General features: G+C 49.5%; 1 protein-coding gene across 2 annotated transcripts in view; it reads left to right on the plus strand.

Moving 5' to 3' along the window:
* Positions 1-14,377, plus strand: part of RAD52 (RAD52 DNA repair protein) — a 210,470-nt gene that overhangs the window by 167,112 nt on the left and 28,981 nt on the right. The window contains exon 11 of one of the 2 annotated variants that reach the window (XM_085652252.1): positions 10,966-11,196. The exons of the other annotated variant lie outside the window; for it this stretch is intronic. Within the exon in view, the coding sequence (XP_085508378.1) occupies positions 10,966-11,196 (231 nt within the window). The remainder of the gene's footprint in view (positions 1-10,965; positions 11,197-14,377) is intronic. 2 annotated transcript variants of the gene reach the window in all.

Below are 14,377 nucleotides of genomic sequence, written 5' to 3' on the forward strand. Positions count from 1 at the left end.
CTAGATTTACTGTCAGACAAGTTCTTAAGATGTACTCGTATGTACTGCTAAATGTGTACACAGATTATTTTATGTTTTACGACACTGTAATATGAAGTGTATCAAAACTGAAAACGTAATAAAATTCTGTTAAAAAACAAACAAACACAAACGCTGCACTAATGTTCTGTTCTCCAGAAGCCCCCTGAACCATTTGCCCCCTTATAGCTAATCACAAGGCAGGTTTGTTTGTTTACCCTATTTAAGAACCCCAAACCCAAATTTAGGCCTTATTGTTAATTTTTGGATTGGGGAAACATCTTCTTGGAGCTGCTGCATTGTGCCTGCCAGGGAAATATGTATTATAGATGCTCTTCAGTGATCAGTGTAAAGCATCCAAATGTAATGTATCCAATCAATCTAGCTTCTTATGCTGAGGTTTACTGTATGGACTTTGGATTCTGAAGGTCTGTCTGCTTACGTGAATATTAGCCGGTACCAACTGTCTGTGTTTTTTGTAGTCACACTTCATCACATCACATTGCACGGAGGTGCGGATAATATCTCACCAGCATGATAACAGTTGGAGAACCAATGACATCTGCATTTTGCTGAATGCAGAAGGATGCTGGATGACAGGCAAACACCGGACATTGGAGAGCAGTGACCACTTCCTGCCTGTCCAAAATGTATAGAGCAGGCATTCTCATGATAACACAGTGAGAGATACCAAGAGTATACTAGAAAGGGGAAAGTTATACTATGAACCCATAATAAAGAATGCAGGCTCTTTTGTTACCTTTTGAGCATGGTTGAAGGACAAGACAATGCTGTATTTGAGTTGGAGTTACGAGACAGATAAGGTTAGTAGGCTTTACTGGCATGTAGCGCTACAAGTGTTACATTAATATGGACGATTTTGATACTGATTTTGGCAGTAAGCTGCATTTAAAACACACACCACGCACACACCACACACACACACATGAAGAGTCTGGAAGAGTTTGATACAGTAGTCTAGAACCTGTAGACTGTTTTAGAATTCAAAATGTAACTGTGGTATGGTGGACTATTGTGACTAGAGTCTTCAGCACCCTTTGTAACTCAGTCACAGCGAGGGAGGTGAGTGTGGAAGCGCCTAGACATGGCAATCTGCAAGATGCCTTGTGTGTGAAGATCTCTGAAGCGGTTCAGTAATTAATTTTACACTTCCCCGAGTGACGCACTTCTGTGAATTTGACGTCTTAAAATAAACGTACAATTTCAGTTGCGTGTATTTTACTCTGTACAGACAGGAATGGCGTGGTGACGTTATCACATCATGCAATGTCAGTATAATATGATGCCTCTCTTGCAGATAATCTCACTATCTATTTTTTATTAAGGTTTGTAGAGCGGGTGCAAAGTATGAACCCATTTCTGTTGGTAGTGTGCCGCTGCCCATGTTGTTGTAGTCCATAGTGCAGCCTGAGAATTCATAAGCAGAGTATGGGCCCAGGACACCTGGTGAAACTATCCCTGGGTTTCTCATGACTGGAAACGTGTTGGTGTTTGAGGTCTCGGTTCATGGCTGCGATGTAGTAGAGAGTGGGATCCTACATGTATCCTGTGTTTTTAGTTCTAGAGGCCTTTTGCATTTGATTCTTCAGTTCACTGGGAGCCACTGTAGTGCTTTCAAGGCTGTTTTCAAACAGTTGTGCTTCCAGTGCTTTGGGGACAATCTGGCAACCTGGTTCTGAGGCCTCTGCAATGTGTTACTGTAGTTTTATTGCAGACGCTTGTAGACTGCATTATACTTGACCCGCTAACCCTTCACAACGACTGTCATCTGTTTCACCTGATAGTAAGTTAAATGGAGTTGGGGGATTTTCTCAAGCATGGACATTTGTAGTTCAAGATTTGTTGAATGTAGCTTAAATTTGGAATGTTGAAAGATACATCTGTGTCCACCATGACTACCAAATGTCATGCCTTTGGTGTTTTGGCTAGAGATATTCTTGTCTTTTGGACCAGTAAAAACAAAGAGTTTATGGTTTGTACCTCCCAATATCCGTATCATCATTTTTAATTATTCATTTAGGTGTAGTAAGACTATTATCTGGTTCAAGGTGGTGTAGGCATCAAGTTACGTTTGCCTGGTTCCCTAAGGCACTGTCTACTGAAATATTGATTTGGTTGTTGCCTGCATACGTTTCTATTAGCTTCTGATGAAGCTGTTTGTGCTAGCAGGAGAGTCTAAATGGTAAAAAGTAGTGATGAGATAGAGAACCCATCTGATGCGCCACATTGCTACTCCAGCACATTAATTTTCGGCCTGTACCAGGCATTCTAGTGGTATTTCACTCACTCTTCAGTAGGATCCCTTTGCCCACTGTCACAGGCTGCTGTGAGGTTGAGGAGTATCAGAGCAGATTGCTCGCTTCTTCAAGGGTGATGAGGTCTTCCCTGATGTTTATTTTCACTGCCTCTTTTCTTCTTTTCAGCCTGATATCCACTTCTAAGTAGTTTTTCTCTATATGTTCGTGAAATTGACTTGACACATGTTTCTCCAATTTTGATGGGGCGTGGCAGGTTATAACTTTTCCTGTAAATATCTTCCTGGTGTGAATTTGGTGCCTTCGTGGTGAGAGTGATAATTATGTTACATTGGATTGGGACAATTCCATAGGAGTCGGAGGAGTTTACATTGTTTGACAACTGCAACCACGCTGGCGCTTCAAGAGCTTCACTGGCTTCCTATGAGGGAAAGGATCAAATTTGAATCCCTGTGCATTGTCTATAAAGCGGCACATGGCTTTGGCCCTTTTTCCCTGCAGGAGAAAATTTCCTGGTACAAACCTCAAAGGACTCTCCGTTCTTAGAACACCTTCTTGCTAAACACTGGCAGGATCAGGAAGGCCAGGATGGGAGGTAGGGCCTTCAGTACTGTGGCCCTGCGATACTGGAATGAACTCCCTCTGAACATTAGACAGGCTAACTCCTTGATGGATTTCAGGCGCAATCTGAAAACCTGGCTCTTTCCTAGGGAGGGGCATATGGCCTCTTAATTCCCTAGTCCTGTCTGGCCTCTGCTCCTCTATTTCTATCTCTCCTCTTCTTTCTGTCTCTGCTGATGCACATTCTGTTGGTTTAAAAGTTTTGCTCCATCACAGTCCTAGCGCCAAGATACCCGTTGGGTGATAGCTGCGCGTTATAAATACAAATACAAATACAACTGGAACGTATTAAGCCTGCACCTGATAGACGGTTATAGCCCATTTATGCCCCACATTCGACATCTCATTGCTTCCACTGACCATTTTTAGGTCTCACCTGGCGTTGGCAGCGCGCATGTGCTGCTCTCGCTATGCGAGGGCCTTTTGCAATCGATTCAGCCAAAGCTGAACATGCACGCGTACGGATGGACAAACATGGCTGCTCTCACCATTCAGACAAAACTTAACATGCATGCGTACGTTCGGACAGTGGACAGTCCAACGCCATCTTGTTTTGCTTGTGCCAATAGCTTTGTATTGTCATGGCAACCAAGCTGCAAAGCTAAAGGCGCCCGCGGTGCAGCTTAACATTCTTGCGCGCAGGCTCCGAGTCCTCATCATTATATTAAAATGTGGCCGTCACAGGGGGCGTGGTCTCGCTGGCAATGCAGTAGGACACACGCTAAGGGAGCTCCAGCAAGCCGCTGCTAACTAACTCTATTTCAGTGGAGCTGGGGGCCCACCGACACCGGCCCTGGGGCTGCCTTGGTAGCACATGGCGAGGGGCACCCTTTGTTGGATGGAGGGCCGTGCAGGAGTGGTGGCAGCAGTGAGGAAGCTGCAACATTTTGGCCTGCGGTCGGAGCGCCAGCCATTTTACGGCGCCCTGACCGGGGGTTCCCTGTAGTGCGGCGCGAGCTGTCCCTGAGCATTCCGGGACCTCCTGACACTCTACGAATCCGGTGGTGACGACGGAACAGCGGGGGTATCTACACCGGAGAGGAAGACGAGTGTAGCCAGCCCGGAACGGACGAGCGGTTGGCGGCTCTGTGGGTGACCCTGGGCCAGAGAGACGCGTACAGGCTCGGATCCCGGCTGGCTGCTTTAACAGGCCCGGCGGGGCTTCCGTCCCACCCGATAGGCGACGGCGATGCTTGGTCCTTGCCGAGGGATGCCAGAGGCGGCCACAGCAGTTCGAGTGAGTCTCGAGCTTCGGCCGCCATTTTGCCTGCGCCGATCGTGAAGAGACTGTGAGTAACTGGTTACGTGGGGCGCGCGGCCGTGGGGCAATGCTGTGAGCCTTGTGGGGTACCCCGGGGGCGAACACTCACACTGCCCTGTGCAGCGCCTCAGCCCTCTTTGCGACCGGGCCCATCGCCTTGGGCCTCCCCTGCCCCTCTGGAACCGGCACGGGGCGGGAGGAAGACTTGAGAGCACGCTGGAGGTGGATTGGCACGGAGGTGGCACCCTCCTTAAATGAACTACCGCTGGACATCAGCAACGCGGCCCCGCAACGCGGGAGGGGGTGTGGAAGGTGGGGTCCCCTCTTGTTGGTGCGCTCCTTCACTCCCCCCTTCTTGTATCCCGCGCCTTGTTGTCCCGCGGGGCCCTGTCCCTCTGCACCTGCCCTGGGACTGAGCTGGCACATTGCGGACTAGGCGGGGCGGACATTGGGGGGCCCTGTCGACTGCCATTCTTGCCGCTGGTGTTCCCCCTGGAAGAGCTGGTGGGGCTCGCCTCCTGTGATCTCACCCGAGATTTCTGCACGACCTTTGGCCCTCTCCAGCCTGCTTGTGGGCCACAAGGGGGGCTGCCACAACACACACGCAACACCACCTCTGGGGCGAGGCGACGGAACCTCGTCTACGGAGGGAACAAGATCCAGGTCTTCCAAGATCTCGCACCTACCACCCTCCGACGCCGCCAAGATTTTAAACCGGTGACGGATAAACTGCGCAGCATGGACATCCCCTAACAGTGGGGCCACCCATTCGCCCTCATCTTCCAATGAGACTCCAAACGTCGGGTGATAAGGTCCTATAAGGAGGCAGCGCAACTTCTTCGTCTCACCTCGACACCGCCAGCCAGTCCCACCCGTCTCCCGCCTCTCACACGGGTGCCCGCCAAGCCATCATGGTCAACTGTGCGCCAATATAGGCGCTCGCCGCATCTTGATGCTCCCTCACTCTCACAAGCTAAGAACGATATCATTCAACACATCAGGTCCCTGGAGGGGGAAAAGCTGACAGCAGACTCCCGATCTCCATCTCCGTGACGGACTTCAACCCCACATCAGCAACGGTCTGCACGCGCTGCCTCCGGACTGTATCCCCGACCCCACTGAGGCCGGTGCTCACTCACGATCTCGTCTGCACCCCAGCTCCCTACCTGCAGTGGTGAAGGAGCTGACTTCCCTCTTTGGACGACCCCGCGAGCAGCTGACGATCTACCCCCTATCTGTTCTTGTGAGAGTGACATCTCTGGGGTCACCCGAACCATGCGGTGTAGGCTGACCCAGGACTGGAACAGAACACTGTGGCCCGGTTGGCCAATGTTGATTACTTATTTTTTACCCCTACATCTCTATGCTTGTCTTTCTCTTTTTTCCTACTCTTTTTTTTCTTCTGGCTATGGTGGGCTGGACACCCCCTCTCGCTGGAACCCTTCCCTCGGCAGGAGCGATAGACCCCTGCACCCACCCCCCCTTATCCCAGCATGCTCTCTACTGTGACAGGATGGACTAACTTGGGTCTGGACACAAGTATGGTTATTCCCAGCCCCTTGAAGTTTGTGTCCCTTAATGTTAAGGGGCTTAACTCGCCCAACAAACGGCAGCAAACGTGACGTTACCTCTTACAGCACAATCCGGACATTATCCTCCTGCAAGAAACCCACCTCTTAAAAGCAGATACTTCTCGTATGGCTCATCCTAAATATCCTCTCCAATTCTGGGCTACGGCGTCCACTAAAACGGCCAGAGTGGCGATCCTTTGTCGAGCTGGTCTCAGGCGGGGGGAATCCAGGGTCTTCCGTAGTTCGGATGGCCGCTTCATCAGGGCAGGGGTATGGATTGGACAACGCCTATTTACACTATGTAATGTGTATACACCTAACCAGATGCAGGACACCTACCTCCGGACGATTCTGCGGGAACATGTGCCGCAGGGCGACCCCTCATTGATCCTTGGGGGGGATTTTAACCTGGCATAGGACCCTAAGATTGACCGTAGTGAAGCCCCCTCGCATGGGACTGGGGCCATGTCCTCTGCCCTCAGGAAGCAAATAGCGGGCTACCACTCCCCTGACGTGCGCGATTTCTCGTATTACTCGCACGTCCATCGCTCATACTCCTGCATAGATTATATTTTCATCTCTCATTCTCTGGTCAGGGACTCGCTTGCAGCCTCCATGTCCGCCATATCGCTTTCCGATCATGCCCATGTTGAACTACTCCTGCAGGATCCGGCCGCTTGACCCACCCGTACTCCGCGGTGGCGCTTGCCGCCACATATCCTGCGGGACCCAGTGGACGTGGACAGTATACGGACTGCCATTGACTCTTACCTCGCGAGTAATGATATCCCCGAAACACCCTTCCTGGTAGTGTGGGATGCCTTTAAGGCTACGATCCGCGGCGACATCACCTCCCTGTCAATTGCACGGGCACGCGAGGCCCGTCTTCTGGAGCATAACCTCTCCAAGGATATTAAAACGCTAGAGAGACAGGATCAGGAGCGTCCCACACTCACCTGTAAACAGCGTCTTGCGAATCTTAGAGGACAACTCCGCTCCCTTCGCACCAATAAGGCCTAGAGAACTCGGCTGGCGTTAAAGCAACGGCACTTTGAGGGGGAGGTTAAGGTGGGCAAAATGCTGGCGAAGCGCCTTCGGGCGCACACTGCGAGGGCCCACATAGCTAACATCCAGCTCCCTGGTGGTGAGAGGGCCATCACAGAAAGGGCCAAGCGCGAGGTCTTCCGGGCCTACAACTCCGCCCTTTACACGGCTGACGAACCATCCCAAAACCAGATCGATGATATCCTGAGACACTGCCCATGGACCCCACTTCATCCCCATCACGCAAACCACCTGGAGGAACCCCTCACTGCGGAGGGGCTGGGGCAGCATTAAAGGATCTCCCTTTTGGGAAGTCGCCGGGACCGGATGGCCTTCCATTGGCCTTCTATCGCTTGTTTCAGGCGCAACTCCAGCCCCACCTCCTGCGGCTGTTCAACTCTTTCTCCGACACGGACGGGCCAATGCCCTTCATGGGTATGGCGGAAATAGCTCTTGTCCCCAAGCCGGGGAAGGACCCCACATTGTGCGCATCCTACCGCCCCATAGCCCTTTTGAACTCGGATCTCAAAATCTATACCAAAATGTTGGCCAAGCGCTTTGACCCCCACATGCCTGGCCTGGTAGAGCCTGACCAGGTGGGCTTCTTCCGGAACCGACAAGGAGCGGACAACGTGCGTAGAATTGCACACCTTGTGGGGAAGGTGTAGCACTGGAACATACCAGCGTGCCTCCTCTCGCTCGACGCAGAGAAGGCGTTCGATCGGGTTGACTGGTCCTTCCTCCGAGCAGTGCTGAAGAAAATTGGACTTGGCCTGACTATGATAGCTAGGATCATGCCCCCCTATCTCTCTCCGCAGGCCCGGGTGCAGGTCAATGGACAGTTTACAGACCCTTTCTCCATCCATAGGGGTACGCGGCAGGGCTACCCCCTGTCCCCTCTGTTGTTTGTCCTTGTGGTGGAGCCCCTAGCAGAGATGATTAGACAAGCTGCGGACATACATGGCATTACCTTTGGGGGTCGGCAGAATAAGGTGGCGCTCTTTGCGGATGACCTCATCCTCACTGTCCCGCCCACACACTTTTCTCCCGGCGCTCCACTGTCTATTGCAGTCCTTTGAACGGGCCTCAGGTCTTAAAATTAACCATGGAAAGTCTTGGGCTTTGAATCTTACAATCCCTGAGGAGGAGATACCGGTCCTCAAAACGATTGCCCCATACCAGTGGACCGCATATCATATCCGATACCTAGGTCTTCAGTTGACTCCCTCCCTCGACACGAGGACCCAAACAAACTGGCGGGGATGCAGGAGGACGGTCTTAGAGGACCTGAGGGGATGGAAATCTCTGACCCTTTCCTGGCTGGACCGCCTCAGCGCCATTAAAATGTTGATACTTCAAAAAATACTATATCTGTTTCAATGCCTGCCAACCCCTGTCCCGCAACATCAGATCCAGAGCCTACAACGGGAGCTCATAAATTTCATATGGGGCGGGCGTAGACTACGTTTCTCCCATAAACTCCTCATGCTCCCGCGGGACAGGGGAGGATTGGCGTGCCCCAATCTCCTGGACTATTACTGAGCTTCACACCTCCGCATTGTTTCGGAGTGGACAGCAACGGAGAGTGAAAAGATCTGGTTCCACATGGACAGGACGGTAACTGGGCGCACCATTTGGGATCTTACATGGCTTCACCGGACTGCGCAATCTTGAAGTGCATATATTGCAGTGCCCACAAAGACGGTGCTGGATATCTGGGATAAAGTGGCAGTGCGCAAGGGGCTTACGACTTTCCCCTCCCCTCACACTCTCATTGCAGGCAATGCGCTATTCCCTCCGGCCCTTAACTCTCAGGCATTTTCATCATGGTTGGACGGTGGATGCCGAACGATCAGAGATCTATACGAAGTGGGTAAGTTCAAAACGTTTGGGCAATGCAGAGAGGACTCCAGCTTCCGGCGGAAGCAGGGTTCCAGTATGCACAGCTGCGACATTGGCTGGCCACGCCAGAGATGTAGCGCGCGGCCACTCGACCATTCACTCCCTTCGAGCGATTGGTTCGGTCCTTTGACGAGTCAAAGGGCCTTATCTCCCGGACGTACCAGATACTGCAGCACACCCGTTAGTAACCACTCACCCATATCGGCGTCAATGGCAGTTAACGTCCCCCACTGAAATCACGCCTGCGCAGTGGAGTCACCTCTGGCGAGACATACCAAAGGTCTATAGCAGTATATCACAAAGAGAAACTGCGTACAAGATCATGACGTAGTGGCACTACACACCTACGCGCCTCCACAGGATGTTCCCCGCATCCTCCCCATTGTGCTGGAGGTGTTCGAATGCTTCTGGGGATTTCATTCACATTTGGTGGGCATGTCCTCTCCTGACCCTGTTCTGGAAAGAAGTTCTTAGTCACATTAAGGCGGTACTGGGTTTCCCTTTTCCTGAAACCACAGGCACGGTCCTTCTAGGCCTTAAGCCCAACAACTTAAAAGCACTTACTCATAGTGATTGGTATATAGCTCTTGACATGCTCGTTGCTGCTAAGCAGCTCATAGCGCTATATTGGAAGAAAGTTGAGGCCCCTCCAACTGCGGCCTGGTTTACGCGCCTATTGCATGTAGTGACTATGGAACTCTTCACAGCACGACTGCAGTCACGCGACACCCGCTTCTCCACAATCTGGAAACCACTAGTAACATATCTTTGCAAAATTGAACATGCAAGTTTCCTACCCTTGAAACTCAGAGCCCTATGCCTATTTGAAGACGCTGTACTCCCGACTGACCCTGACAGATTACTTACGCTCTCAACTTAGCCCTGCTCATAGCATAACACGCATGCCGACCCCTGGTCTCACTACCATATAATACTCTGGCTCTCCCCTTGCCTGCCTTCACCCCCCCCCCCCCCCCCCCCCCCCCCCATATAGTAGCTCAGAGAGTCACCTAGAAGGGGCAGTAAGTGCCAGGGGCAGAGAGGCGCCCATGGGCAGACCAGGTCTTAGTGTGCGGAGTCCAAAGCCCTTACAATAATGATGAACAGGCACATGTACGTGTACTCACCCTGCAGCTGCCCCCAGGATACAGGGCAGTTTCACAAGACCCGCTCTCAGCAGGTCACGGGTCTCCACTCGGTGTGTACTTGGTGCTGCGGGCTCCTCTGGTCAGGTCTCTGCCCTTTCTACTCCTCCGAAGGCACTGTCCCAGGTAGGGCTCTCTGTCTAGTACTCTCTCCACGGGCTCTCACTGCTCTGAGTTCTATTGCCACGAAGCTCTCTGCTCTGGTCTCCCGTGTCTCTCTCTGCCCTCGGTCCCTGGATGCTCGCTGACACTCTCCGCCCTCCCGTGCTGGCTCTCTTGGGCAGGGAGCCGTCTCTCCGACCTGCAGGAAGCAGAGGGCAGAATGTGTCTGTGATCGCAGCCAGCTGGGTCCGGGGGCTCAGCCGTCACCCCGCAGCTATACGAGTCATGACATCACTGGGAGGCAACTCAGTGTGCTGGGACACCGCGGCCAAGGGGACGCTGAGAAGGCAGGGCAGACACAGGGCTGGGGTCACCAGCAGGAGGCAGGCAGAGTGGACGGGGCACCGGCAGCACCCAGGCAGGGGGCGGGGCACAAACACCACTGAGAGGGGGGCACCAACAACACTCAGGCGGGGGCAGGGCACCAGCAGTACTCAGGCAGGTGGTGGGGTATCAACAGCATTCAGATAGGGGGCGGGCACTAACGGTACTGGCAAAGATGGAAGACAAAAAAGTGACAAAGAGTAACAAACATTGAAAATGCAATGGGTCTCGCCTTTTATTAAGTTAAAGCCCTTTACTTTGCTATACAATACCATTAGCAAAGCAAATGGCTTTAACTTAATCAAAGGCGAGACCTATTGCATTTTCAATGCTTGTTTAAGAATTGCTGCACCACTTATCTTAATTGCTCTTATCACCATCTGTTTATTAGACAACTGCTATTTATACTTTGTCCTGCACTTTGTTCTACATTCTGTATATTTATTTGCTTTGGTTTGCTGTTGTGTATTATTTTCAGTCTGTTACTCTTTGTACCTTGCTTCTCAGTTGATTTGTGTTACTCAATTCAAGTTGCATCTTCTTACTTGGACTGACAGTATCTCCACTGTATGGCTATTATAGCACAGCATGGCTGTATTCTCAACATATCGCTCATGGGATGATACTTCACCTTTTTACAGATGACCCAGAGCTTTGGGACATTCCTGTGGAAAATGGTGATGGTGACCTAAGTTCCAATGGAAACCAACACTCCGTAGCATTCCTACCCGATGCCCCCACCACTCCTTGTGAACAGCACCACATGATGACACGAAGCAAGACTCCCCAGAGGGACAATCCCCAGAGAGTGCCTATGAGACCTGTACAGTTACAACCACCGCAAACCAGCCACACGAACCAGCACAGAACAGGTACAGGGTTGCTTGCACAAATCTGTTCATGTTTTAAAGACCCCATTTTGGGGGGTTGAACTGATTTCCATTAAGCTCCTCTCCAGATACCTGAAATTGAGAACCCCCTCGAACTAGACTTCACAGTTTGGGATATAAGAGCATATTTTTATACAGTTAACAGCAGTGGTAATGTATGCATGGCACAATAAAAAAAAAATGTTTTATTCGAAATGGTAATGGAAAAAATAGTACATTCATTTAAACTCACTCTGCATAAAAAAAAAGGCATCTGTGTAAAAAAAGGCCCCATTAATGAGAAAGTAAATCCGAAAAGCATTCTGCGTGTTGAGTAGTCAAGAGGATATCGAGAAGCATACCATTTTTCTTCTGCTCTGTTTAGTGTGTCTGTGATTTTACATTTTGTATGTCTATGGAATAGCATGGTCCATGGTGGATATGTGTGCAAAGATAACATGTATATTTTCTTGTAAACCTCTGTTTATATAGATGCGTTACAGGCACCCGTACATTTTCCATGACCTATTCACCACCTTCCCATAAAATGCCTAGATTGTCGCAGAGACACCCTGAGTTAGCAGTCGTTTTGCATGACTGGATAAGCAGCACAGAGATGAAAAATTTAAGTAACCAGATCTTGAAATGACAAATTTGAAAGCCCAACGACTTACATGCCCGCTGCTCGCTACTTCACTGATCCTGCTCTTTATTTTATGGTGCTCAATACAGTATTTTAAATACAAAAATTTTTCTTGAATTATTTTGATGAACTAGATTACTTTCATTTGTGCAATCTGATTGCATTGTGCATTAACACTAAGGTCCTATAGCATTCCAGGTTATACTACAGGTATTGGTGGTTTTAGTATGTGTATTACCACAGACTTACTAGCTAATCCATCCAAACTCTCAGTTGAATACACCTGGAATTTTTTTTGTGTTACTACATTGATTTCAGCAGGTGATTACCGAATCCTTCCAACTGGCTCCGTAGGTCACCCTCAAACTCAAATGGAAAAGAAACTTACAATTGGCTTCTCATCACTGCCCGAAGTCCAAATAATGCCCTCTATAATGCATGGAAAGAACTGGCTGCCACAGATGATGTCCTGCTGCTTGAGTGCACTTACCTGGTTCTGGCAGCCGCTCTGCTTTAATGCACCTTGCACATGAGGGCAGTGTTGACAGCTACAGCTTCAAATATGTCTAGATCATGCTTGTCATGATTCATGATTACATGATACCGAGGGTGAGATTGTCCAGACTGCTTCAGCTCAAGAAGTCCATAGTATGAGAAACTAATAGTTGCCCATGGCCTAAGTATGGATTTCAGAACTTAACTAAGCTCAGTTCCAGGGTTGTTCATTCTTTCTGTGTGCCCATTTTCTCTCTCCCTCTTTTTCTCCTCGGTTTTCCTTTTCTCCCTCTTTCCCTCTCGCATCCCCTTTCTCCCTCCTGTCTGTTACCTCCCAGCTTTCTCAGCTGTCAGTTGGCTCTCTGTCTCGCTCATCTGAATCTTTTACTCTCTCCCTCTCACCTGCCTGTTTGCCTCTCATCCATTTTCATTGTCTGCTCTCGCTAGCCGACCTCCCCTCCTGTGGGGCCCCCTTGTTGTAGTTTTTTCCCTCTCTTCCCTTCAATGTTGAGTAGTAGCAGGAGACACTGGGTTGTTTTCCGCTGGGCTCTTATCTACTTGCAACATTGAGTCAAAAATGTTAAAAGTTTGTTACTGCGTGGGAATCCCAGTGGGTCCCTTGAGCTTTTTAACTTTTTTGCATGACACTCCAGTGCATATGTAATGCAGCAGAGGTGAAGTTTCACCTCCAACCTATGCAGCCCAACTTCTGGCGGGGCTAGACACTATCACTCCCAGCCCTGACAGTCATAATTTTTTCACTAGGGACCACCCATCTTGTATCCTGTTTGTTCCCCATGGTTGGTGAAATATGCAAGTCCTTCACTGGTTCCTCAACGCATATTTCTCTCCAACCCACCTGACTCCCTCTTCTGAGGAGTAGTCTTGCATCTTTGGTTAGAAGTTACTTTTGATATGGGTTTTTATATGGGTTTCCTGCAAACTTTATGAACCTCCAAGTGCTTGCCCCCACACAGTTGTATGCCGAACTTGTTCTTCTTCAGGAAATGGATTTCCTGAAGCATATGCTTGCTTTTTAAAGGGTACCCTGAGTACTCGTTTAACCACTGCAAATCTAAAGCAAGACTATATTTTTCCTATTTTTTTGAGATTACAAAAAATATCAAACAGGAATGTGAATCACCATAATTCTCAAATGCCTGTCTTCGTATTGGCTTGATTATCTGAGGGTTCGGATGCATTCTAAGTATTCTCAGTGATATTGACATGGGAACATGCTGGGACATAATCTTGTAGTACTAACAAGAGATATGAGGGTTAGCAGTCACTGTGACAACCTATATCCGCCAAACCTCATCTACTGGCACAGAAAGAGGATAATGCAGTCACTTATTCATTCCGTCGACATAGACCTGAAGCCGGAGCTATAGACCAGCAGAACATATCAAGATGGTTTTGGTAGTTGCTAACTCATGCTACTGCTCTGCACTTCCTTATATTCTACCACAGTAATGGAAAGGTGCTTCTTGCTCAGTGAATTTGCTCACAGAATAGGCGACCATCTTCCCATTAGCCATTGGATGCACTCAGCAAAAGCTGAACTTGACAGCCAGAGTGAAATAGGTGTTAGACTTCTTAGTAGCACTCTCCAGGGGATGTTATTAGACTAGTAGTATAGGGGAATATCTTTCATCAATCTTTAAAGTGTACGTTGTTTGCAGAATGTGACACATGGTTACGCCCCAGAAGTTGCTCCTTCAAGTATGACGTCACTCCTGGCACATGTGAGTCGGAAATGAAGTCACTGCCGGCTCATGTGACCTGCTAGTGATGCCACCTGTAACCTCTAACCTGGAAGTCCCTCTTCCGGAAATGAAGTCATCGAGATGTCACTAATGTGACCTGCTAGTGGATCATTATTTAATATGTATGTGGTGGTTTGCAGATCATTGGATATGAACCCATGACCAAGTGTTTATTATTAACTTACTAGTACAGGTGTACTGTTTTCCAAACAACTACCAAAAAAACTCAACATATACAGGACAATTTGGCATAACCGTACATCGTGTGGAAGAAGAGAGT

The sequence above is a fragment of the Triturus cristatus genome, chromosome 4_1 (genome assembly GCF_964204655.1).
Source record: "Triturus cristatus chromosome 4_1, aTriCri1.1, whole genome shotgun sequence".
Classification (NCBI taxonomy): domain Eukaryota; kingdom Metazoa; phylum Chordata; class Amphibia; order Caudata; family Salamandridae; genus Triturus; species Triturus cristatus.